The following is a 24,108-nucleotide window of genomic DNA, read 5'->3' on the forward strand; positions in this document are numbered from 1 at the left end:
AGTAACTATCTTTAAGAATTATTTTTGGTTTTAGGTTAATAATACCAATACTCACTACTGTTTCAGTAGTGCCCCCTTACCCCCTTACCCACCAGAACACTTTCCAAGACCACTGTGGGATGCCTGAAACCGCAGATAGTATCAAACCCTATATATACTGTGATTTGTTCCTATATACATGCAGACCTATGATAAAGTTTAGTTTATAAGTTAGGCACAATAAGAGATTAACAACAATAACTAACTAATAGTAGAACAATCATAGCTATGCTATAGTAAAAGTTGTGTGAATTTGGCCTCTCTCTCAAAAATCTTAGTACTGTACTCACCCTTGTAATGATGTGAGATGATAAAATGCCTGTGTTATGAGACGAAGTGAGGTGAATGACGCAGGCATTGTGACATAGCATTAGGCTACTATTGACCTTATGATATGTCAGAGAATCATCTGCTCCTGGGCCGTGATTGACCACAGGTACCTGAAACCGTGGAAAGCAAAACCGTGGATAAGTGGGGACAACTGTATTATAGGAGATAACAAATAAGTAGTAATTAATGTCTTTAAGAACCAGAATTTTCAGCACCAAAGAAAAATGCAAGTATAAAATCAAGGCACTTAAGTTAAAATGTTTTAATTCTAAATCTGCATTGGGAACATGTGTAAGACTACTAAGGGTGAGACAGGGGAGTATGAATAAGAACAGATTCCCAATTTGGAGTGTCAAATGTGTTAAAAATCAACAGGTTCATTTATATTGGTACTCAAAGGAAAGGAAGAATCTTGCTGGTCCTCTTTGGGGGGGTGCTAAGGAACCAACTCATTTTGAAAATTGGTAAATAAAGGGAGAGAAACAAGCATTTATCCTCTTTTCGATGGACTGAACTCTCGAGGAACAAAATAGTGGGTGAGAACAAGATCAGTGCTGCCCTACAAAACTTCCTGGAACTCTCTGTACCCTCACTGTCCAATGCACCTGGAATCGTTTGAAGAAGTCAACTTTTAATTTTATTTAATTTTAGTCTATTTAAATAGCCACATGTGGCTAGTGGACAGTGCTGCTATTGACATATTCTGGCTAATTAAAATGAAATGATGGAATTAGAAGTTTATAAGTTTTCAGACACCTAATGAAATGGTGAGTCCAGACAGTGATCATCAGTGGCCGCCTTGCACCCAAGAAGGGTACATGTGCTACTGGAAGGATGTGTGCTTGTTTTGGCCACAGAATCTAGTTTATAGTAAATCAGGGGCATGTTGCATTATGCCACGGGGATGCCACCAGCAAACCTGACTGTGGGGAAATAAGATAAATAAATGATTGAAAGGAAAGGTTTTGGGAGGACCTATAGATTTCAACCAAGTGTGACTCTGACAAAGACTAAGAAATGCTTGTTAAATTGTTGGAGGTCAGGTCACGGAATTGTAGTGGTTTGTAGATACAAATACTGACCAGTGCATTCATAAATGAATGTTGTGTAGGATTTGCTTCACAGGAGCTAGTGGGGTGTGGGGGAAAGGAGCAGTGTATGGAAGACCTGCAGCCTGGGTGGTGCATGTGCGCTGTGAATCCTGTTGTTTGTGCCACCTCTGAGGGCATTGCTACTTCTGCAATTTTCCGTAATCAAATATTTGAAAAATGGGCTTGACCCAGGCATATATATTCCTCAGGGAGCTTTATCACGTACATCACCCAGGGCAGGGGAGTCCTCTGTTACAAAAGGGTGGCGGCCACTGTGGTTAAATTTAAGCAGAGGGGCGCCTGGGTGGCTCAGTTGGCTGGGCGTCCGACTTCGGCTCAGGTCACGATCTCACAGCCCGTGAGTTCGAGCCCCGCGTCAGGCTCTGGGCTGATGGCTCAGAGCCTGGAGCCTGCTTCCGATTCTGTGTCTCCCTCTCTCTCTGCCCTCCCCCGTTCATGCTCTGTCTCTCTCTGTCTCAAAAATAAATAAACGTTAAAAAAAAAAATTTAAAAAAAAATTTAAGCAGAATACTTTCAGCAGAGATTCTGGAATTGCTAAGGGGCTGTGGCTGGTGGCCTGTCAGGTGGAACAACTTCCGTTTCCAGCAGTCTTATTTTCAATAATAATACTCACAGCTACCCTTCACGGAGCCGTCAGAGCATTTCCCATTTCACAGGTGAGGAAAACTGAGGTGAACCAGGCATTCTGGTTTCTACCTGATGCACTGCGATGCTGATGGCACCTTCCTATCTCTGAGCCCCTGGCTTCCCTGCCCAGTGCTTGGAGCTCACCTTACCTCTGCATGTGCTTCTTCACTTCAGTACTGACTCTGTGATATCCCATACTTTGTTTTCTGACATAATATAATTTTGATTAGAGACCAGTCTCACTTCCCTCTTGGTGTCATTTGTCCATAGCAGCTATAGCCAGTGGATAAAGTAGATGGTTTGATTCCATGTGTGATCTAGGGATCACTGCAACTCTCAGAGTGATAGGGACCTCACTGTGTGTCTCTCCGCCTGATGTCCACTGCCCATGCACCTGCCTCCTTGCATATCTTCCCAGGGTTTCCAGGGAGGAGGCCCCGGGGTGTCCCAGGGGCCCAGTCAGCCCCTTGTTCTTGGTAGAAACTAAGCCGGTATTTGGACAGATGAATAAAACACCTGTGAGACTGAGGTGGGTGGCACATTCCCAGTAATGTGTTAATGTAAAACCGTAGCATGTGTTGTTTTGGTTTTAGACAGTATGAAGCCTACGATGAGCCTGACTTAAATTGTATTCTGATGGTGGTGGTTTGTGTGACCCCAGTTGTCTGAGGCCTTACCCTCTTTCTGCCTTGGTTCCCCATTGCTAGATTGGTTCTTGTGTGTACCACATGGCCACACAACCAGGCATCAGCTTTCCTTTGCTTGGAGGTGGTTCTTAGTTCCCACCTGTGGGGTGGGCTTGTTGTGACCTCAGACTCTGTGAGAACTGGATGGTTGACTCACAGAACCTAAAAAACTCCCCCAATTTAATCATTTTAAAGTGTGTAATTCATTGGCATTTAATGCATCCATGATATTGTACACCCATCATCTCTATCAAATACTATCAAATACCAGAACATTTTTATCCCCAAAAGAAGCCTGTACCCATTAGCAGTCACTATCTCCTCTTTCATCTCTGTGTCCTTCAGGGCCCTAGGAACCACTAGTCTACTTTCTGTTTCCATGGATTTGCCTGTTCTAGGCATTTCATATAAATGGAATCATATACTATGTGGCCTTTTTTTTAATCTGGCTTCTGTTGCTCAACGTAGTATTTTCACTGTTCATCCACATTGTGACATGAATCAGAACTTCATTCCTTTTTATGAGTGAATAATACTTCATTGTATGGATATATCACATTTTGTTCATTTGTTCATCTGTTGATGGACATTTGGGTTGTTTCTACTTGTTGGCTATTGTAAATAGTGCTGCTTTTAACATTTGTGTATAGATTTTTGTGTGAATATGTTTTCACATCTCTTAGCTTGTGTACCTAGCAGAATTGTTGGGTCATATGTAATGCTGTATTTAACTTTTTGAGAGACTGCCAGACTGTTAACCATGTCACCACGCCATTTTATACTCCTGTCAGCAGTGTATGAGGGTTCCAGTTTCTCCACATCATTGGCAACGCTTGTTTTTTCTTTTTTCTTTTTTTGTTAACAACCATCCTAGTGGGTTTGAGGTAGTATCTCGTGATTTTGATTTGCGTTTATCTGATGATAAATGATGTTGAACATCTTTTCATGTGTTAATATTGGCCACTTGAATATCTTCTTTGGAGAAATGTCTATTTAAGTCCTTTGCCTGTTTTTTAATTGGATTTGTTGTTTAATTATGAGTTTTTTGTATATTTTGGCCACTACACCCTTATCAGATAAATAATTTTCTCCTATTTCGTGGGTTGTTTTTTCACTTTTTTAAAGATTTTATTTTTTTTATTTAATTTTTTAAATGTTTATTTATTTTTAAGAGCGAGAGAGACAAAGAATCTGAAGCAGGATTCAGGCTCCGAGCTCTTAGCACAGAGCACGATCTGGGGCTCGAACTTGTGTACTGCGAGATCATGACCTAAGCCAAAGTCAGACCCTTAACTGACTGAGCCACCCAGGGGTCCCTTTAAGATTTTATTTTAAGTAATTTCTACACCAAATGTGGGGCTTGAACTTACAGCCCTAAGATCGAGAGTCGCCTGCTGTATTGACTGAACCAGCCAGGCACCCCTCATTCTCTTATTAGTGTCCTTTGCACATTAGATTTTAATTTTGTTGAAGTCCAATTTCTTTTTTTTTTCTTTCATTGTGCTTTTGGTGTCACATTTAATAATCTTGCTGAATCCAAGGTCATATTTTACCCTTCAGCTTTTCTCTAAGAGTTTTTATAAGTTTAGTTTTTAATAGGTCTCTGACCTGTTTTGAGTTAATTTTTGTTATGAGGTAAGGGTTTTGTTTTTGATCCTTATTTTTTTAATTGGCCTGAAGACATTTTGTTTTTTTTTTTTTTTTTAGGAAGGGAGAATGATACCTGGGAATTCTGAAAATGCTTTTTCTTGTGTGTTAAACACCTATGTATTGAGCCCTTATTCTATCCTGGGCCCTAGGATGGTAGCAGTGAACAAAGAGGTGTTCCATGTTCTTATGGGAGATGGGGTTAGGAGGGCACAAATAAATAGAATGTTAAGTGGTGATGAAGTGGAAAACAGGTTAGAGGTCCACCAAGGGAGCTACGTGCCATTTTGGTTTCTTAGGTGAGACCTATAAAAGAGGGTAGTTCAGAGACCTGGAGGGAGGAGACTTCAAGGCAGAGAAAGCAGGATGTGCAAAGGCCCTGGGGTGGGAGTGAGCTAACCGTCAGAGGAGCAGCCAGACTGTCAGTGTGACGTAAGAGAATGGGGTCCAGGGTTGGTGGGGCACAGATGGCAGATGAGGTCAGAGAGGCTGACCAGACCTCAAGGATGTGGTGAGGGCCTTGTTTTTATCTTGAACAGTATCTTTTACAGAAGGGCCACTAATATGATACGTTCAAGTCCAGTTCTGCTGTTTCCCAGAGCTTATTGTAGGTATCTGAACAGCTCCCTGCCCAAGAGGAAGATTTCCACTTACAGGGTAGAAGCTAAATGTGGGATTTCTGGTTCAGCTCTTACAGCTGTACAGAAAGTGCTAAGAGAACTTTTTGCTGGTAGGAACTGTTTCTTAGGCCCATGGACTTTATTGAGACCAGAAACTTACATTAGTCTTAGAAGTAAGTTTCCCTGCTGGCTCTGATCCTCCTGGGGCAGCTGCCAGTGTGCTCTGACACCACAGAATATGTGCAGGGAGGAGCTTGACAAAGGAAGCCCAGGAAGAGCCTCCAGGCTTTCCCACATTGCTGGGCCCCCTGATGAAAATGACAAAAGAAGCACCCTTGGTTCCCCTACTTTCTACTCCTGTCTCCTCCTAGGAATGGAGGTAGCTTTTCTGGCCCTTCCTGCAATTGTCTGTGCAAAACCTCCCTGCCATTTCCAGCCATGGGCCTCAATGGAGCTGGTGGTTAGAGCTGTGTCTTGGCCAGGCCCTGAGGGAGTTGGCACTGGAAGGGTTAAGACTTCCAATTTTGTGATGTGACACCCGATGGGCACATTGCAGATGGCATGGAAACGGCAGGTGTAACCCTTTGTAGGCCATGGAGGCACATGGCCCAGGAGGCAGCTGGGAAGGAACAGAGGCTGTTCCTTTCCCGTGGGAGGCAAATGTAGCCAGCTCGCCCTCACAGTGACATCCCGCACCAGGGGGACTCCTGGTTGCTATTTCCCTGTGGACATTTAATATTGCTCAGATTCCCCTTCACAGGCAGTACCTTTGTTTCTGTGTTATGTGCTTCTCCAACAGCATCTGTTCCTCTCTGGCTGCAGGGTTGGGCTTTGGCCCAATGGCCCTGGCTGCTGGCAGTTCAGATGCTCATGTGGGTCCACTTCCAGGTGGTTGGTGTTGGGTGCTCACTGGGCACTTTTGAGAGAGCAAACACAAAAGCCAAGTCCTTATCTCCAGTGTGAGCCTAGGGGAGCTACTGATAGTTTTAAAGACACTTGTTACCAGTCTTTCCCCACTCTTAACTTGTGATCAGTATAAGTGCACCTTCTCCTACTGTGTGCTATGACTTGGAGATGAAGATGGGCTTTCGATCTCATGTCTTTGGGAAAAGGTGCTTAGAAGCCAAGGCATGGGGCCGGAGTGCAGGCGGAGTTGAGTGGGATCTGTGTGGTCTACATTGTTCCCTATTTCCAGAAGTTTGCAGGAAGATCAGCTGTGTCTGAGAGAAGATAAAAATATATTCCCTACATTATCTTCCCAGGATAGGATCTGTGCTTTCTCTAGTACCCATTCCCTGTGCCCCCCCATTCTCCCATGACTCTAGGGATGGAGGTTGAGGCCTGGGGACCTAATGTCCCAGGCCTGGCCCTGTACATCCCTGGGGTGAGTTTGAACAGCCCAGAGAACTGTCAGCAGGCCGGCCTCGTGACTGTCTATTTTCTGGAGACGACTTGTCCCAAAACCTGCTTTGTTCCCACACACAATGCTGGAGTGAGATACTACCGGTGCTGTGTTCTTTTACTGGGCAGTCTGTGATTTGTGTTTAGGAATCTGAAGACCATTAAGGTTTTGTCTTTAAAATGTTGATGGCCACCACTTAAGTATGTTGGTTTCTGCTCTCCAGGTTAACTTTGTTAAATATATCCCAAAACATTAATTCAGAGACCTCAATTACAAGTCCTCCACTTTAAAAAAACATCAATATTGTAGGGGATCCTGGCTGGCTCAGTCAGTGAGCATGCCACTCTTGATCTCAGGGTTGTGAGTTGGAGCTCCATGTTGGGTGTAGAGATTACTTAAAGATAAAATCTTGGGGCGCCTGGGTGGCTTAGTTGGTTAAGCATCCAACTTCTTTCTGCTCAGGTCATGATCTCACAGTTTGGGAGTTCGAGCCCCCGTGTCAGGCTCTGTGCTGACAGCTAGCTCAGAGCCTGGAGACTGTCTTCAGATTCTGCGTCTCTCTCTCTGTCCTTCCCCTGTTGGCTCGTGTGCATATATTCTCTCTCTCTCTCTCTCTCTCTCTCAAAAAACAAAACAAAAAAGAAAGATAAAATCTTTAAAAACAAACAATCAAGATTGTAAATGTGTGCTTATTTGTAAATGTGGTGCTGATTCTTTTTATTCTTTTCACTTAACAACCTGTTTCTCTTTTTGGTTCTTGAACCAAGGACTGAAGGTGACCAGATAGGATGGACTTCTTGGTCTTGGTCTTGGTCTTGGTCTGACTTTACCTTGCTTGACTCCTCCACCCTGTTGGTGGTAACAGGTTTATATTTGAATGGGTCATTAGCATTCAGATGGAGTGTGGTGTGTGGGCATGCCTGAGATGTTTAAAGTTCCCTGTTAGGAGGCTGAGATGCTCCTGAACTTAACCTTCCCTTTTGGCTCCTGGTCCATGCTGAGCGCTACATTTACAAATGGTGTCTTTTCCTGGAAGGGTTAAGTGGAGAGCACTTATAGGGACTGGGAACAGGGAGGTCCTCTGAAGGTAGTGCTGGTGCTCAGATTGATTTGTTTGATGGAGTGACTGGAGGCATTCATTTAAGTTGTGTGTATGTGTCTGGAGTGTACTCTGTGCCATTTCACAGCTCTCAGTGCTTCCCTCCACACCCATCCTTTAGGACCCAATTGCTGGTTCCAGCCCTTCTCACTCTCACAGGCTGATGGCTGGTCCTGACCTCCACCCTACCCCCAGTCCCTGGAGTCCTGGAGGGCATCTGGTGCCCAAGGAAGTCCATGGGAGGCCCTGTCATCACTTGAGCCTTTTCACACTGAATATAAGTGGTCTTTCCAACAGGGATGTTTTTTTCTTCTACACGATCTCCTCTCATGTAAAAAATCCTTGTTTAAAGTTTGGATCTCCTTTTATTTGGTTTCATTTACTTTTCTTGGAGATGGATTTTCACGTGTTTATGTATTTCTGTCACTTCATCTTTTCTGGCATTTTTTCCTCCCTCCTCAATCTCTGTAAGTCCAGATTCTGCCCTTGGGGCCCAGCTCAAATGAAGCATTTCTATATTTTTCCCCCTCCTCTTTTGGACTAGCAGGGTGAACTACTTTCTGGTGTAGACTTGTAATAACATGGTGATGAGCACATGCATCTCACAGCCCTTACTGGGTTTATGCTCCCATGAAGGTGGGGACCCTGAGCTACTCTTCTGCTCTCTACATATGAGGCACCCCCTGGGTCACTGGTCCCTTGGAGAGGTCACTGTCTGCTGCATTAGCAGTATTTGTTAGGAGTCTGACAGCATCCGCATCCTGCTGGGCCACACAGGCTGTGAACTAGAAGATGGGGTGTCCTAGGTGGTTAGTAACTGACCAGCCTCCTGTGCTGCAGAAATTCCCTTCTGGGTTAAGGCATTACTCAGATAAACAACTGTAAGCAGCAGTTGGTTCTTTGCCTTCTCTGGAAGCTTAAGTTACTGTGTGCACAAAGTAGTAGCAATGAGCATGGTTTCAGTGCTAGTGATTTGAAAACTCTGCTGCTCCAGCCAGGTGTGAAATTGTTTGTCTTGGATAGGGCTTGGGAAGGTGTGGGCTGAAGTGGCTGAGGTGCATGGGGATCCACCTGAGGTCCCTCAGGGCTCTGGGTTTTTTCATGGGTTTTAGAAGTTGATGATTCTAATCTAATTTTTGTACTTTAGGGTTTTCCTTTTCGGGACAGGGGGATCAGGAGTGGAATGAATACTGATCACACATAAGAACTGCTGATCTTTTGCTCAGAATTGAACAGAGAAAGACCTTTTCTGACACAATTGGGCAAGATTTGGAAGTGGGAAGAGGAGAGGAAAACTGTGCACGTGTGTGAGTGCATGTGGTGTGCATGTGTGGGCACTTGTGTCTGAGTATGCATGAATGTGGGTTTACATATATGTATATTTGTGGTGCAAGGTTGTGTGGTGTGCAACTAGCCTGGGGCACTGCAGCCTTGGGATATGGGGAGCTGTCTTGTCAATGCCCCAGTTTCCCATGTGCTGCTTCTACCAATAGGGTATGCATTGAGTGGGGTCAAATGATCCCAAGTCTGGGGTGCTGTGTGTTCCTTGTCCCTTTCCCTCTCTTCTCACTGCCTCAGCTTCCCCAGAAACTGGAGCCCAGGTGCCATGGCCATTGGAGGCTGACAGTAAGATTGTCTACCTTGTCAGAAGCCTTTGAAAGAGTGAGTGAGTCCCTTCAGTAGGATAGAAGAATTTGTTGGTCACGTGTCTCATTTTAATAAAGTGATAGTCGGGGCGCCTGGGTGGCGCAGTCGGTTAAGCGTCCGACTTCAGCCAGGTCACGATCTCGCGGTCCGTGAGTTCGAGCCCCGCGTCGGGCTCTGGGCGGATGGCTCAGAGCCTGGAGCCTGTTTCCGATTCTGTGTCTCCCTCTCTCTCTGCCCCTCCCCCGTTCATGCTCTGTCTCTCTCTGTCCCAAAAAAATAAATAAACGTTAAAAATTAAAAAAATAAAAAAAAAATAAAGTGATTGTCCACCTGGTGAGTTGTGTTGGTTTCTCTTAACACGAAGCAGAAGGCTAGGAAAACCTGCATTGAGACCCCAGGTCCGGGGGCGCCTGGGTGGCGCAGTCGGTTAAGCGTCCGACTTCAGCTCAGGTCACGATCTCGCGGTCAGTGAGTTCGAGCCCCGCGTCGGGCTCTGGGCTGATGGCTCAGAGCCTGGAGCCTGTTTCCCATTCTGTGTCTCCCTCTCTCTCTGCCCCTCCCCCGTTCATGCTCTGTCTCTCTCTGTCCCAAAAATAAATAAACGTTGAAAAAAAAAATTAAAAAAAAAAATAAAAAAGAGACCCCAGGTCCAGACAGCCCCAGTGTAGGATTGACAGGGCACCACCAGGTTGGGGGGTGAAGTGATATGCCCACTAGTCAGGCCCAGTGTCCATATAAAGGTCAGAAGAATTGAAGGACCAAGGCAGTGACCAGATGGAGGCTGAGCCCCTGAAAGTTCCCAGGAAGGTTCCTGGGGCTCTCTTGCTGTCCCCGGGCTGGAGTAGGCTATGGAGCTGCAGCCACAGGCAGAATGCACCAAGTGAGGATTGTCGTTGTTAAGAGATCTCAGTGGGACAGGATGCTGTGACAGTGCAGCCTTCTGCCCAGGACCTTCCCTAGAGTGGGACAGTTGGGGGTATTGTGGTATGGACCTGCATCATCCCCCTGTTTGTTCCCCCGTCCCCTTCTCAAGAGTTTCCCTGGCACAGATGACCCCTTTCTTCCCAGTCCTCAAGGGTGAAGTCCTGCTTACCTGGAGAAGTTGGGCCTTGCACCTCCCTTCCTACTGCACAACATTCCCAGGGACCCCCAAGTCTCTAGCAAACCAGCCCCAGTGTGCTCAAGTCACACTGTTTGTTGTTGTTGTTATTGTTAAGTTTATTCATTTTGACCGGGGGGGGGGGGGAATGAGTGGGGGAGGGGCAGAGAGGGGTTGGGGAGAATCCAAAGCAGGCTCTGAGCTGTCAGTGTAGAGCCCAGTGCGAGGCTGGAACTCAGGAACTGAGATCATGACCTGAGCCAAGATCAAGAGTCAGGTCTTAACCAACTGAGCCACCCAGGTGCCCCTCAGGTCATACTCTGTATCCCAGCTCAAACATCCCTATTCTTGCTTTCTTGCTTTCTTTCTTTTTCTTTTTTTTTTTAGTTTATTTATTTATTTTGAGAGGCGGGGAGAGAGAACACCAGCATGGGAGTGGCAGCGAGCAAGCGAGAGAATCCCAAGCAGGCTCTGTGCTTTCAGCATAGAACCTGACTCGGGGCTGGAACCCACGAACTATGAGGTTATAACCTGAGCTGAAATCAAGAGTTGGATGCTCAACCTACTGAGCCATACTGGCGTCCCAAACAACCCTATTTCAAGAAGGGCTCACCCCACCCCCTCCCAGCCCTGTGCTCATCAAGGTTATTCACATCTCCCTGTGCTCTTCCTTAGAGCTTTGGTCTGATGCTCAGGCATGGGTGCTGAGGAACTGCTTGTTTCTGTAACTGGGTTAAAGTTTGATTCACTGCAGTAATCGAGTTTATAGCACATAATTTCCTTATACGAGGGACCTATTTATCTTGAGAGTGTGTAGGGCTTTTAGGATGGAATAAAATTGACCCAGGTAGTGAAACAGACTGACCCTTCAGTGAGTGCTCTTCCCTCTGCACTTTTCGAAACTAGATTTCTTCTGACTTTTAAAAAGGGTTAACCTTGAGTCCTGGGCTCAGATTGAATTTACATGTCCAAGTTGTTTTTTGAAACCTGTTTTTCTTTGCAGTCAGTTCTGTGATAATGCTCATTTTGGAAAAGCAGATTTTTTTTTTTTTTTAATTTTTTTTTTTCAACGTTTATTTATTTTTGGGACAGAGAGAGACAGAGCATGAACGGGGGAGGGGCAGCGAGAGAGGGAGACACAGAATGGGAAACAGGCTCCAGGCTCCGAGCCATCAGCCCAGAGCCCAACGCGGGGCTCGAACTCACGGACCGCGAGATCGTGACCTGGCTGAAGTTGGACGCCAACCGACTGCGCCACCCAGGCGCCCCTGGAAAAGCAGATTTGTTTCAACACTATTGATGTATTAGGGCACAATTGGAGCATGATACATACACGTTGTATGTGGTTGTGTGAAATTTTGTCCAGGAAAGTGCTAGGTTATGGGTTGGGAAGCTATGTCCCACAGGCTGGTGGTCTGTTTTGGTAAATAAAGTTTGAATGGGACAGAGCTATACCCATTTGAGGACATATTGTTAAAACTGCAGAGCTGAGTAATCAGGACAGAGACAGAAAGACCTGCAGAGCTGAATATATTTACTGTGTCCCTTTAAGAAAAAGTTTGCCAACTCCTTCACTAGATAAATCCAGAAGATTGCTCTCAGTAAAAGAGCACCTGACCATACATAAAATTAAAATGCACACACCTCAGATATGCACCAAGCCCTCTCCAGGCCATACCATTTTCTCCTGGGGTCAGACAGCCTCATTCCAGCATGTCACAGTAACTCAGAAAACAGCCACAGCAAATGCCAGGTCTTCCCTCAGGTGAGGGGTTAGGCTTCAGGTAGAATTTGTGTATTTTTTAACTGTTTAACTTGCTACCATTTAAAAATCAGGTTTTTGTCTTTTTTTTTTTTTTTTTTTTTAATCTCATGATTAAGTTTTGGGATGATGTGTACTGCCCTGGTCACTGGACTGTTGCAGGAGGGGGTCTCCCTAGCATCTTTTTAGTCCAGGTCTTTGAGGGCCCATGGAGCTCCTGGCCAGGCAGGTAAACCAAGTGCCTTCCTAATGGTGTATGAGAGAGAAAGTGCCTATATTTTTGGAGTATCTTAGGTTTTCAGACCACTAAGGGTTAAGAACCCAGCTTCAGTCAGTGAGTAAGTAAGACTTAGTTCTTCTTTTGAACAAACCTGTAGCACAGGACTCAGGGTGGCTCCTTCCTCTGTCTGAGACCATCCCTGCTCAGCGGCTTGGCTCTTGATGTCTATACCCATGCCTGGACCATCTCCCCAGATTCCTGTTCCTTGTCTCAGCCTCAGTCTGTGGGACTCTATATATTCGCCTTTCAGAAAGTCCAAATGGCAGAGTTTTTAATGAAAGTACTTGTTTGCTTCATTTTGACCTATAAGGCAAACCCCAGGAATCGTACGTTTCATGAGGATAATCTACAGAAATGTAGGTTTAACTCAGTAGCACGTACCGAACCCATATTGTTTTGCTCCACACTGAATATGGAGGTGAATGGGAAGAAAAAAGCTGCTGCCATGGAGGAGTCTAGCAACAAGCTGGGAGAAGAGATGAAGCTGCTGAATAGTATGGGGATTGTTGTTGTGGAACTGTGTGAGACATGGGCTCCCTCAGAGCGAGCCCACACTGATGCTGTGGCCTGGCAGCCATTCCGTACAACTGGTGGCCCAGGTAGAAGGTGGGTTGCGGGGATGAGCTGAGGGGTTTGAGTTTACTGTGTAGAGCTTGAGATTTGCTTTAGTAAGTAACACAGGGGATGGACTGTTAAGCTGCTGAGACACTTGCTAACAATGAGTGGGAAAGTCACAGCAGTGGCACCTCTCAGTCCACTGAAGGTTGCATATTTGTCTTATGTTCTTGGTTCTGCCTGTTGGAGGAGCCAGCCTCCTGATTTTCCTACATTATAAAGCACTCTCCCTCTGGCCTGGGAGCATTTCCCTCCAAAGGGCCCTCTCCCCTTGTCTCATCCCTATACACTTATCCTTTTAAAAAGTTTTCAGCATCTGCATGTGGGAGTGTTATTTTATCTAGCTAGCTCTCCTTTTTATCTTTGTGTTCTTTGAATACAAGACTGATAGAAAGTCACTGTTAGGAGAAATAATTTAATACAGAAAGTGAAAGTTTCTGAATTCTTCAGAAATGAGTGCTGTGGCTTTTAGCCTAATTTCTTTCACTTTTAATTTTATTAAGCTTTTTCAGTAGTTTTTTCTGAAGATTATAAGCATTTTTAAGCCATGTGAATGGTATTATACTGTTCTACACATTGATTTTCTCATTCAAGTCTTTTTTTTTTTTTTTTAACATTTATTGAGAGACAGAGAGAGAACAGAGCATGAGCATGAGAGGGGCAGAAAGAGGGGAAGACACAGAATCCAAAGCAGGCTCCAGGTTCTAAGCTGTTAGCACAGAACCCGATGCAGGGCTCAAACTCACAAACCGTGAGATCATGACGTGAGCCGAAGTTGGATGTTTAACCAACTGAGCCTCCCAGGCACCCCTCATTCAAGTCATTTCTTTAAAAAAATTTTTTAATTTATAATTTTAGAGTGCATGTGAGTGGGGCAGAGGGGCAGAGAGGGAGAGACTCTCGAGCAGGCTCCATGCTCTGCATGGAGGCTTGATCCCACGACCCTGGAATCATGACTTGAGCTGAAATCAAGAGTCGGATGCGCAGATGCCTGAGCCACCCAGGCGACCCTCATTCAAATTATTTCTAATATCACTGTTTCTTCACATAGCATGTCTATGAGGTGTGGGTAGGGAAACTGAGGCTGAAAGACTAACAAGTTCTCTCAGCCCATTGTTGCCTGAGATTTGGCCTCTGTTCTCTCCTGTGTCTGGTAGTAGAGGCTGGCTGTTGGGATCGTCCTTCTATTCCCCAGGTTAAGTTGCATCCCTTGTACTCAGCCTTAACAGGGTTTGACGTTTAAAACCTGAGAGCTGGCATTTTTATCGTGCGTTCCTTCCAGAACACAGCCACTGCATCCCTGCTACTATCGTTCAGAGAGAGGCATCAGGAAGTGGCTCAGGACTTGAGCAGAGTGAACTCTCTGTTCTGGAAGAGAAGATAAGTGCCTGTCAACCAGAGGCTGCTGACACCAAAGTTTAGCTTAGTTGTTCTCTCCCCGTCCCCTCCCCAGGTACCTGGCTTTGACTCTCAAGAATGTAGGGAGCCTCCAGAGGGTGAGCAGAAGGGTGTACAGGTCTGGGACTTCTCTTCTGCAGCTTCTGCAGGCTGTTGTGTCTGGGAGGGTCAATGGGATTCCTGGGTCCAGGCAGGAGACGAGAGAAATCATGCAGAAGGGCATCATAGATAGCCCCAGCCTCAGGACCACCAGGGCACAAAGATCCACCTGCACTGTGCATCTGCTGAGGGGCACTGTGGTGGTGGGTGCCTGGCTGCAGGCCTGCTGGAACTGCACACCTGGCAGGGCCTGTGTGTCGCAGTGTGGAGGTTGGCCAGTGCCAAGTGAAACCAGTGTCTGGACCTCATCGTCACCCAACTTGGCATTGGACGCTTCACTGGCCCTTCTTTCCTGACAGGGAGGGGTGCTCTGTGCTGCCGAAAACAGTGGCTGCCCCATGTGCAGGCTTCCACCTGTCAGTAGACACTCCTCGGCCTCTCTGTGTGGGTCTGGTAGACTCCTACTCACCATGTCCAAATTTCCCTGCTTCCAACCTTCTTCTCCCAGGTCTGCTCTTACCTCATTTCAGAAAACCAATTCCATCCAGTTGCTCAGGCAAAAATAAAACAAAGCAATCTTTTCTTGCCTCCTGTCCAGCTGTTGGTATGTTGTGTTGTCTAAAGTATACTTAGGGTTTGGTCATATCTCCCCACTTCTCAGTCTCTTTCCCATCCTGAGCCACAAGATACAGAAGTCTCCCCCAAACTGCTCTCCCTGCCATCTCCTACTCCAGTCTATACCCATATCAACCAGATGATCCTTTAGAACAAATTGGATCTCCCCTCATCCCCACCCCTCCACGTTCCCCCTGAGGACAGTCCACACTTAGTACCCTCTTTTCTTCCACCTCCTCATGCTCACTCTTCTGTGCTCTGGAAAGAGCACCCCAAGTCCACTTTTCTCATGCCTGAAACAGGAATGTTATTGATAGTATTCCTGCTGGTATGTTAGTAACAGAGTAATATAAATAGCATTTCCTGGTACAGATAATGATAATGCTTCAGAGTTATGGCTCCATGACTTGTGTTTGTTTACTTTTTTTTTAAGTTAACTTTTTTTATGATAAAAAATATGTTTACTGGCATTATGTGCTCAACTTGTGCCAGGTGCTTTCTGTTGGTTTCCTGAGTCTTGTTTAAAAATTCTGGTTCCTGCATCATTCACCTCTTTGGAGTTGCCTTAGAAGAGGTTTTCCACCTGAGGTTCTCAGATCAGTTAGACAGTGGCATTTTACTAAAAAGTAAAGTATCTTTTGGTAGAGGCATTTACAATTTGCATTGACCCAAAGCCCCTTGTCCACATTCCACCTGTTATTTGGTTGCCTCTTCGACCTGAGGTCAGTCGTTCTGTGCTGTGCCTATGTAGCCGCTAGAGTGACTGGAACCTCCCTTCTTGGGGCAAGGAAGACCTGGGTTGCTTCCTGCCACCTCTCTGCCCGCCCAGCCCTGTCTGAGGATGCATTAGAGCAGGCTCTGCGTGACTTAATTGTGTTTGTGAGAGTGAGAAGAAAGGACTGAGGCCATCTGGGTTCCAGCCCTGCTTCCTGGGTAGCAGCCTGTGCCTCAGGCAGCCTTGCAGTCCTGGGAGCCTCATCTTTACAATGGGCTGCTGTTGTCAGGATCTGCCCCTGTCTTCAGGCAACAGCCAGGACAGGATCCCCCTTAAGTAAGAGGGGGTTGCTCTTTGTGGGCTGGCAGTTCCTGAATGGGCCTGTGGTAGAACCCTCACTGGCTAGGGGTTTTGAAGCAGATCCTAACTTTCCATCACAATAATCCAGCCTCTTTACCTGTTCTTTTTTATTTTTAATGTTTGTTTATTTTTTAGAGAAAGTGTGGGTGCATAAGTGGGGGAGGGGCAGCGAGAGGGGGGCAGAGGATCCTAAGTGGGCTCTGCACTGACAGCAGCAAGCCCAATGTGGGGCTCAAACTCAAAAACCGTGAGATCATGATCTGAGCTGAAGTCAGATGCTCAACTGACTAAGCCACCGAGGCGCCCCTTTACCTGCTCTTTAGAAAGTATTCTGAGGTAACTCCTCACTGCTTTTTTGCAGAAATTGTAGGTCATGCTTCATTCCTCAAGGCTGATTTCTTCCCTATAGCTTTGTCATTGATCTTGGGTTTGTGCCTGCAGGGTGATGGACACTAGCCCTAATGTGCTAGGGCACTGGTCCTTCCTGCTGAGAGGAGGGAGGAGCATTCTTTATTAGCACCTGTACTCCCCAGGAGCAAATGCTTCCTGTGGCCTCTAAGGCAACCATCTTGCTGTGGAGTAGGCCCTACCCAAGATGGAGGGGGGCACGGGGCAGGTGGTGCAGAGCTGGACGCACCCTCTGCCATAGTCAGCCCTGCCCCCTCCAGCTGTGCTGTTCCTTTCTGTGGTGAGGGAGGGATGCAGCTGGCCACCCCTCCCGAGAATGCCCTGCTGGAGCCAGAGGGCAGGGCATGCATGTGCTGCCAGGCTGGCCATTGGTTCTGGGTCCAGGGTTGGCAGATTTCCAGTCCCTCGGCTTTAGAGTGAGCTACCTTGCTTGACACTGCACACAGAACATAAACAGGCTGTATTCCGGGCCCTCTGCTGGGGACCCTGATCAGCTACCTGAACTAGGGTGTTGTTGGGGCCCTGTGGCCCAGAGTGGTCACTGGAGCTAGAAGAGGAGCAGCCCTGTGTGGGTATGAGGCTCTGCTCTGGCCCTTTATGCTTGCTTATTTTATATTAGTGACAATGAAGTGAGGTCACTTGGGTACTACTTTGTCAGTCTAGTGACCTGGCACACGGTGAACTGGTTGTTGGTCCCCACCCGCCCAATCTGTGTGGGTATTTGAGAGGAAGGACTTCATGCAGGGTCTGGGTTTGGATGACTTTCCTGGATTGGAGCCTGGAGCTTATAAGGCCAGAGACTGCACTAGGTGGGTGTGCCAGGCTGGAACGGAGGCAGAGTGGGGAAGCATGGGGGAGTTTAAGTACAGGATTGAGGTGGGGGCATCCTCCTCCTCCACCTCAGTCCCATTCTTCCCTGGTCTGTACCAGCCCAGACTGGGAACTTCTCCCTTAGGGACAGAATTTCTTCTGACTCTAGTGGGCATGCCTTTTTGCCTCTTTCCTGGTCTTGTCTCTTCTCCTTTTTGATCCTGACAGGCTCCTCTCTTGCCCTGGGAACACAGCTACCTGCTGTCCAAGGCAGCTACTGAAATTGTTACTCTTGTCCAATTCCCCAAATGTTTAAGGAGCTTCTCTTTTAGGCAGCCCTCAAAGGAAAGATGACCCATGCCTCCCACAGTGAGGGAGGGGAGGTTGACTGACACTCATCTCAGGGCAATGACTTATCTGCAATCTCACAGAGAGGACTGATAGATTCACTGAGCAGGCTGACAGGGTTTGTTGTCAAGACATACCAAAGAAGGACAGAAGCCATAGAGCTTTAGGCTAAGAGGGACATGGGGTATCCTTTGCTTTTCTCTGGGGCAGTTAGGAGACCATATCCATACAGAGTGTGGGAGGAAGAGATGGGGGGATGTTTGGGGGGGTGACTAGGACTGAGCAGTTGGTACAGGGTGGGCAGCAGGCACAGGCTAGTATGCCAGGAGGGGTTGGGGGCAGATGGAAGTCTTGTCAGTAGCCCATGCCCTTGGGCTTCAGAGTTCTCCAGCCCCACCTTCTGTCAACATGGGTGGAGAGCATTCTGGGGGTAATATGACCACTGGGAGACTTGCTCATTTTGACCCTTTTGGACTGCCTGTAGGAGTAGATATTTGAGTGCCCTGGCCAGGCCACAGTGGCCCGACACGTGTGCATGTGGACTGCTCTGCCTCCTGAGCCAGGAGCATGAAACAGCAGTCAATTTCTTTCCTTTAACTCTAAGTCCACCGAAGAGGCCACTAGGACATGGTCCTGCACTGTTGCTCATTTGAGAAATCGGCTCCTTAACAAGGTTGTGAGTGAGTCATCTTAGGAATGCATCCCATGTATGATGATGTTGCCCCTTCATTGCTCTGTGTTGCCCCTAGTCTCCCAGAAGGTGGGCTCCAGGACAGGCTTCTCAGGGTATTTGTGGTGAGGAAACTGGGGTGCCAGATGCCCTGCCTGTGTGGACACAGAGCCAGGAGGCCTTCAGTGTAGGCACACCACAGGTATGAATTGAGATTCTCAAGGGGCTTGTAGTGTGTTCCTCTGTGGACCCTGTGTTGGTAGACATAGGCACCTACCATCCTGTGTAGAACTGGCATTTTGGGAATCCTCCTAGAGCCTGGCAGCTAAATTCTTTTTTGTCCCTCATGAACTCTGGCTTGGCTTTTTTAGACCCTGACTCTTTCAGTCTTATTTCCTGCGTCCTGCCTTGTTGGGACATCGGGGCTGGAGTGGCTCCTTTAAGAGCGAGCGCCTGTGTCCCAGACTCTGTTGTGGAATGCCAGCAGCCTCCCTGCAGACAGACATCATTGCGCTGTCCTCCGTCCTGTCTCTGTGAGGGTTAACAACACTTCAGCTTGTTGTCTGGAACCGGTTCAGACTGGTTTTCTGGAAAGTGCTTTGTCTCTCAGACTGAATCCTGGGAAGGGTCATGTGGAGCCCAGTGATGTCATGGGATCAAAAACTGACTCAGCTGTTTTTTTCTTCTTTTCTTTCTTTAAATCAAGATATGTGTGTGCTGCAGGTACAGGGTGCTGGCATGGTGACGGGCCAGCTCTCACCCCACTCAAAGTTTACCTTGCTGGCAGTCAAAGGGTTAAAGGTGACCCCCACTTCTCACTCCCCTGAGGTGAGCAGGGAGTAAGGAGGCCGCCCCTCACTAAAGGGGAGAATGGTCAACCCGAGTCAGTGCAGTGCAGTTCTGGACCTGGGCAGTGACCCTGCTTCTGGTACAGCGGTGTCTCCCCTTCCCGGATTCCAGAAATCTCCAACCTAGGGCAGGTACTCAGAATTCCATAGGCAGGAAGTTCAGATCTAGAACAGTTTTCCTCTCTTTGCTTTTGAATTTGGAGCACAGAGAATTCCTCTTCCTTCTAATAATCAGCCACTTTCCATTGTTTCTGTCCAGGTCCCTGCAGGTCTCAGCTCCCCAGATGCTCCATGGATCTTGCCCAGCCTTCCCATGTCAGTTAAGAAAGGTCCTGGGCACACTTTGTGAGGCCTGCATTTGTTGTACCGACTTCTACTATCATCATGGGGCAAGGAAAACTCTTCAAGCTGACACACTGAAGTTTCTAAGAAGGTAGCAACTTGGTTGTGCCAAGTTTAAATGTCATGTTTTCTCCTTCCAAAGTTCAGAATGACTGAAGAAGCATGCCGAACACGGAGTCAGAAACGAGCGCTTGAACGGGACCCAGCAGAGGATGATGTGGAAAGCAAGAAAATAAAAATGGAGAGAGGATTGTTGTCTTCAGATTTAAACACTGACGGAGACATGAGAGTGACGCCTGAGCCAGGAGCAGGCCCAGCCCAAGGGTTGCTGAGGGGGGCAGAGGTGACAGCCATGGGCAGATGTGAAGGGCAGGCGGGCGACGGGCCCGTGGACATGCGTACCTCATACAGGTGAGCAGGAGGGACCTGGAACCAGGTCTTGTGGGTGTGAGAAGGCGGTGGGGAGATGGGCCTGAGGAAGCAGCCCTTGGTGAGTTACGGGTTCTAGTCCTGGCATTGCTGTGCTGTCCTGGACAAGGGATCTCCTCACTGGGGCCTGGACATCAATGGCAAGGGGTGTGGGTCTCACAGGAAGAAGGGGCAGTATCCTCCATTGGCTGCCCTGCAAGGCAGTGAGTCTTCATTAAACTGATACCATTTGTTTCTTCAGCTGGTGCTTTTGGCTTGTAGAAAAAGTTGGGAGTTTTTCATTTCAGTATATGTCCCTGCTTTACAGATCTGGGGTTCTGGAGGCCAGGGATTCTATACTGGATCTGGGTAACTAGGCTGGGGGCAGAGTCTGGAGTCCAGCTCAGAGATGCTTCTCACATGCGCCACCACTCCTCTTAGGCAGCACGTTGTGAAGGAGGAGGTCACTATTCAAGTCTGTGGTGTGGTCTGTTGATTTTTCGTTAGTCAGTACTGATTACTTCAAGAGTATTCAGATCCTCAGTTTTATGAGGTTCTTAAGGAAAAAACTTGAAAGAATTAAGACTCACTTTACCCCCTTTCCCTACCTCCCTCATTTCTTCACTCAGAAACATTCTTTTCTTTCTGTAAAGAGAAATCTGGGCCTAACTTCTGCTGTCACCGCTCCCCTTGGAGCTCTGGTGGGAACCATTTTCTCTAGCATGTTTACGCTTAGATGTCCTATGAGCCAGATACGCCACAGTGGGTGTGTTGGTATGGCCACAGTCTCCTGGCCACCCCTCACCAACCCCCTAATCCTCCCCTGCAGACTCCCTTCCATGTCTGTTTGCCCAGAGTGGGGGTGAGGGTGGCAGGTGCAGAGCTAGGGAAGCTGGGAACGTTTTGCCTTCTCATGAGTGTTGACTAACCCCACACAGGGACTCCACCCTGTAGTCTTCATGTTAAATTCATTTTGGAGCTCAGACTTTTGGAATCCTAAGAACTTCAGAGATTATCTGGCCTGGTATTTCTCAGCTTTACAATTTTTACCTCTTTGAGATAAATGGGAAAATCCAACCCCTTCTACTGGGGAAGCATCTTAGTTTGAGGGGGTGTGTGCTCTGTGTTTCTACTACCCAAAAAGGCCTTTTTCTGTCTGGCTGTGCTTTTTGCTGTTCCTGTCCCAGAGGCCTCTTTTAAAGTTCCAGAAATAAAATTGTAAGTCTGGTTCTCCTTTCTCTCCCTCTGACTTGGTCCTCAGTAGTGTCTCAGGTACTATATCAGGTAGCTGAGGAGGATTAAGAGCCTCCTGTTGTTTGTGAAGATCTGCTGGATGTTTGTTTCTTTCTTTAATTTTTTTAATGTTTATTTTTGAGAGAGAGAGAGAGAAAGCATGAGTCGGGGAAGGACAGAGAGAGAGGGAGACACAGAATCTGAAGCAGGCTCCAGGCTTGAGCTGTCAGCACAGAGCCGGAAGTAGGGCTTGAACCCCCGATGGACCGGACTGTGAGATCATGACCTGAACCAAAGTGAGACCCTTAACCAACTGAGCCACCCAGGCACTCCATCTGCTGGATATTTCTCGTGATCCTGGGCTCCTGGTGTGCATTTTCTCATGTTATCACCTTGCTGCCCTGCAGGGCAGCCCAGTGGATTGTGAGGGAGAGGTTACCAGATCTTTCTGTTGATACAGCCTGGGGCTACATTTGGCCTCTGGGCCTCTTGCTTCCAGACTTTTCCCACTATGCCCATTGGCTTCCAACCCAAGGTCACTTAGACCATGTTTTCTGAAGTTGATGGAGAATGATATCATTACAACACATAAAGGATGCAAGGGAGCAGGGATCAGAGATTAACTTAGGCACACAGGGCATTGGTGATCAGTACTCCAGGACTAGAAACACCTCAAGACACTTATAAAGCAGTATGAGAATGTGGACAGAGTTTGGCCTTGGTGGCCAACAGGCATAGTTGGGGTCACATCATACTCCCTGGCTGATCTTGAGCACATGATCTTAGTCTTTGTTTCTTCAATAGTAAGATGGGTGATAATCTCTGGCTAATAGGTTGATGGGTGACAGACATGTACCCAGAATTGGTCCTAGGGTGGAGAGCAAGTGTTGGTAACAACTGCCCTTCAGTCTTTGCTCAAAATAAGATGTCCATATATAGAGCTAGTATCTCCCCAAGTTCCCACGTAGAATGTTCTGTTTAATTCATTGGAGAAGTACACTTGTGCATTTTGACAAAAATTACAGGAACAAGTACCCCAAAGCCTTTCCAAACTGTAATCTGTTCTGGAGTGTACGGCCCCAGTTTCTGTTGGAAACAGGCAGTCTTTGGATCCTTGTTGAGAGCATGTGGCTCAAGAACATCTCTTTAAGGACCTTCCTATAGCACAATGTGGTTGTTCTTGGTTCCCAGGTTAGTGTGAGATCCCTCACTGGCCAGATCAAAAGGTGGCACGGCACGGCTGTATCTGGCCATAGTTTCGGTTAGCTGAAGCTCTTTGGCTTCAGGTTCACTGAATCGTGTAAGATTAACATGCCAGTTTTATTTTTACTCATTTATTTTAAATGTTTGTTTATTGGGGCACCTGGGTGGCTCAGTTTGTTAAGCGTCCGACTTCAGCTCAGGTCATGATCTCGCGGTCTGTGAGTTCAAGCCCTGCTTCGGGCTCTGTGCTGACAGCTCAGAGCCTGGAGCTTGTTTCAAATTCTATGTCTCCCTCTTTCTCTCTCCTCCCCCACTCATGCTCTGTCTCTCTCTTCTCAAAAATAAATAAACATTAAATGTTTATTGTTTATAAACATTTAACAATAAAAAATAAATAAACGTTAAATATTTATTTATTTTTGAAAAGAGAGAGGATGCATGCCTGCATGGGAGAGGCAGAGAGAGGGAGATAGAGAATCTCAAGCAGGTTCAGTGCAGAGCCCACTGTAGGGCTCAAACGCATGAACTGTGAGATCAAGACCTGAGCTAAAACTGAGTCTGATGTTTAACTGACTGAGCCACCCAGATGCCTCTAACGTGCCAATTTTAGATTGTCGTGCTGAGAGAATTTCATTTTTGTTTTTTAATTGAGATGTAGTACACATACTGAAAAGTACAGATGGGTGCCAATTTTCACAAGCCGAATACATCCTTGTAAACTAGAATCAAGAAACAACCTTGAGGCCCCCTTTAGCCCACTTATCACTACCCTCTGAGGGTAACCAGTTTCTTCTAACAGCATAGATAATTTTCTGTTTTTGTACTTTAAATAAATGGAATTGTGCAGTCTGTACCCTTTGCTTGCTTTCATTCAATATAATGTTTGTGAGATGTACCCATGTTGTTGAATTGAGCAGTAGTTAATTCATTTTCACTATTGTATAGTATTCTGTGTCTAGAATTTGTTTGGCTCTGTTTCAAAACTGCCTCATTTTCTTTCATGCTGTCTTATGACTCAAATTGGGCTGTTGAAGACTGGAGGGAGTTTTTGGTGGCTTCTAGGAGAGATAATTTTCTTTTTCTTTAAGGCAGTGAGTGGCTGGTGAATTGAAATCACCAAGATAAAACCTTTTTTTTACTACATTGGAGTGATATGTAGCATACATAGGCAGACAAAGGGGTAAAGTCCGTTCTTTCCCTCTCTACAGTTCCCCTCTCTATCTCTGACAGTTTTTCTGACTTAGGCTCCCAATTTGTGTATATTAAAAAATTTTTTTAATTAATTTTATTTTTTAAATTTACATCCAAATTAGCATATAGTGCAACAGCGTTTTCAGGAGTAGATTCCTTATTACCCCTTACCCATGTAGCCCATTCCCCACTCCCACAACCCCTCCAGTAACCCTCTGATCTCCATATTTAAGGGTCTCTTATGTTTTGTCCCCCTCCCTGTTTTTATATTATTTTTGCTTCCCTTCCCTTATGTTTATCTGTTCTATGTCTTAAAATCCTCATATGAGTGAAGTCATATGATATTTGTCTTTATCTGACTAATTTCACTTAGCATAATAACCCTCCAGTTCCATCCACATAGTTGCAAATGGCAAGAGTTCATTCTTTTTGATTGCCGAGTAATACTCCAGTGTGTGTGTGTGTGTGTGTGTGTGTGTGTGTGTGTGTGTGTGT

The 24,108-nt window shown here is 46.5% G+C and overlaps 1 protein-coding gene across 5 annotated transcripts in view; it reads left to right on the forward strand.

Moving 5' to 3' along the window:
- GATAD2A (GATA zinc finger domain containing 2A) overlaps positions 1-24,108 on the forward strand; it is an 88,660-nt gene that overhangs the window by 31,331 nt on the left and 33,221 nt on the right. For 4 of the 5 annotated variants that reach the window (XM_040445039.1, XM_040445042.1, XM_040445040.1 and 1 more), the window contains exon 3: positions 19,721-19,989. In XM_040445039.1, coding sequence (XP_040300973.1) covers positions 19,721-19,989 — 269 coding nt within the window. The remainder of the gene's footprint in view (positions 1-19,720; positions 19,990-24,108) is intronic. The other variant, XM_040445041.1, reaches the window with a different exon arrangement.

Source organism: Herpailurus yagouaroundi, unplaced genomic scaffold, assembly GCF_014898765.1.
Source record: "Herpailurus yagouaroundi ecotype Mexico unplaced genomic scaffold, PumYag 193, whole genome shotgun sequence".
Lineage (NCBI taxonomy): Eukaryota > Metazoa > Chordata > Mammalia > Carnivora > Felidae > Herpailurus > Herpailurus yagouaroundi.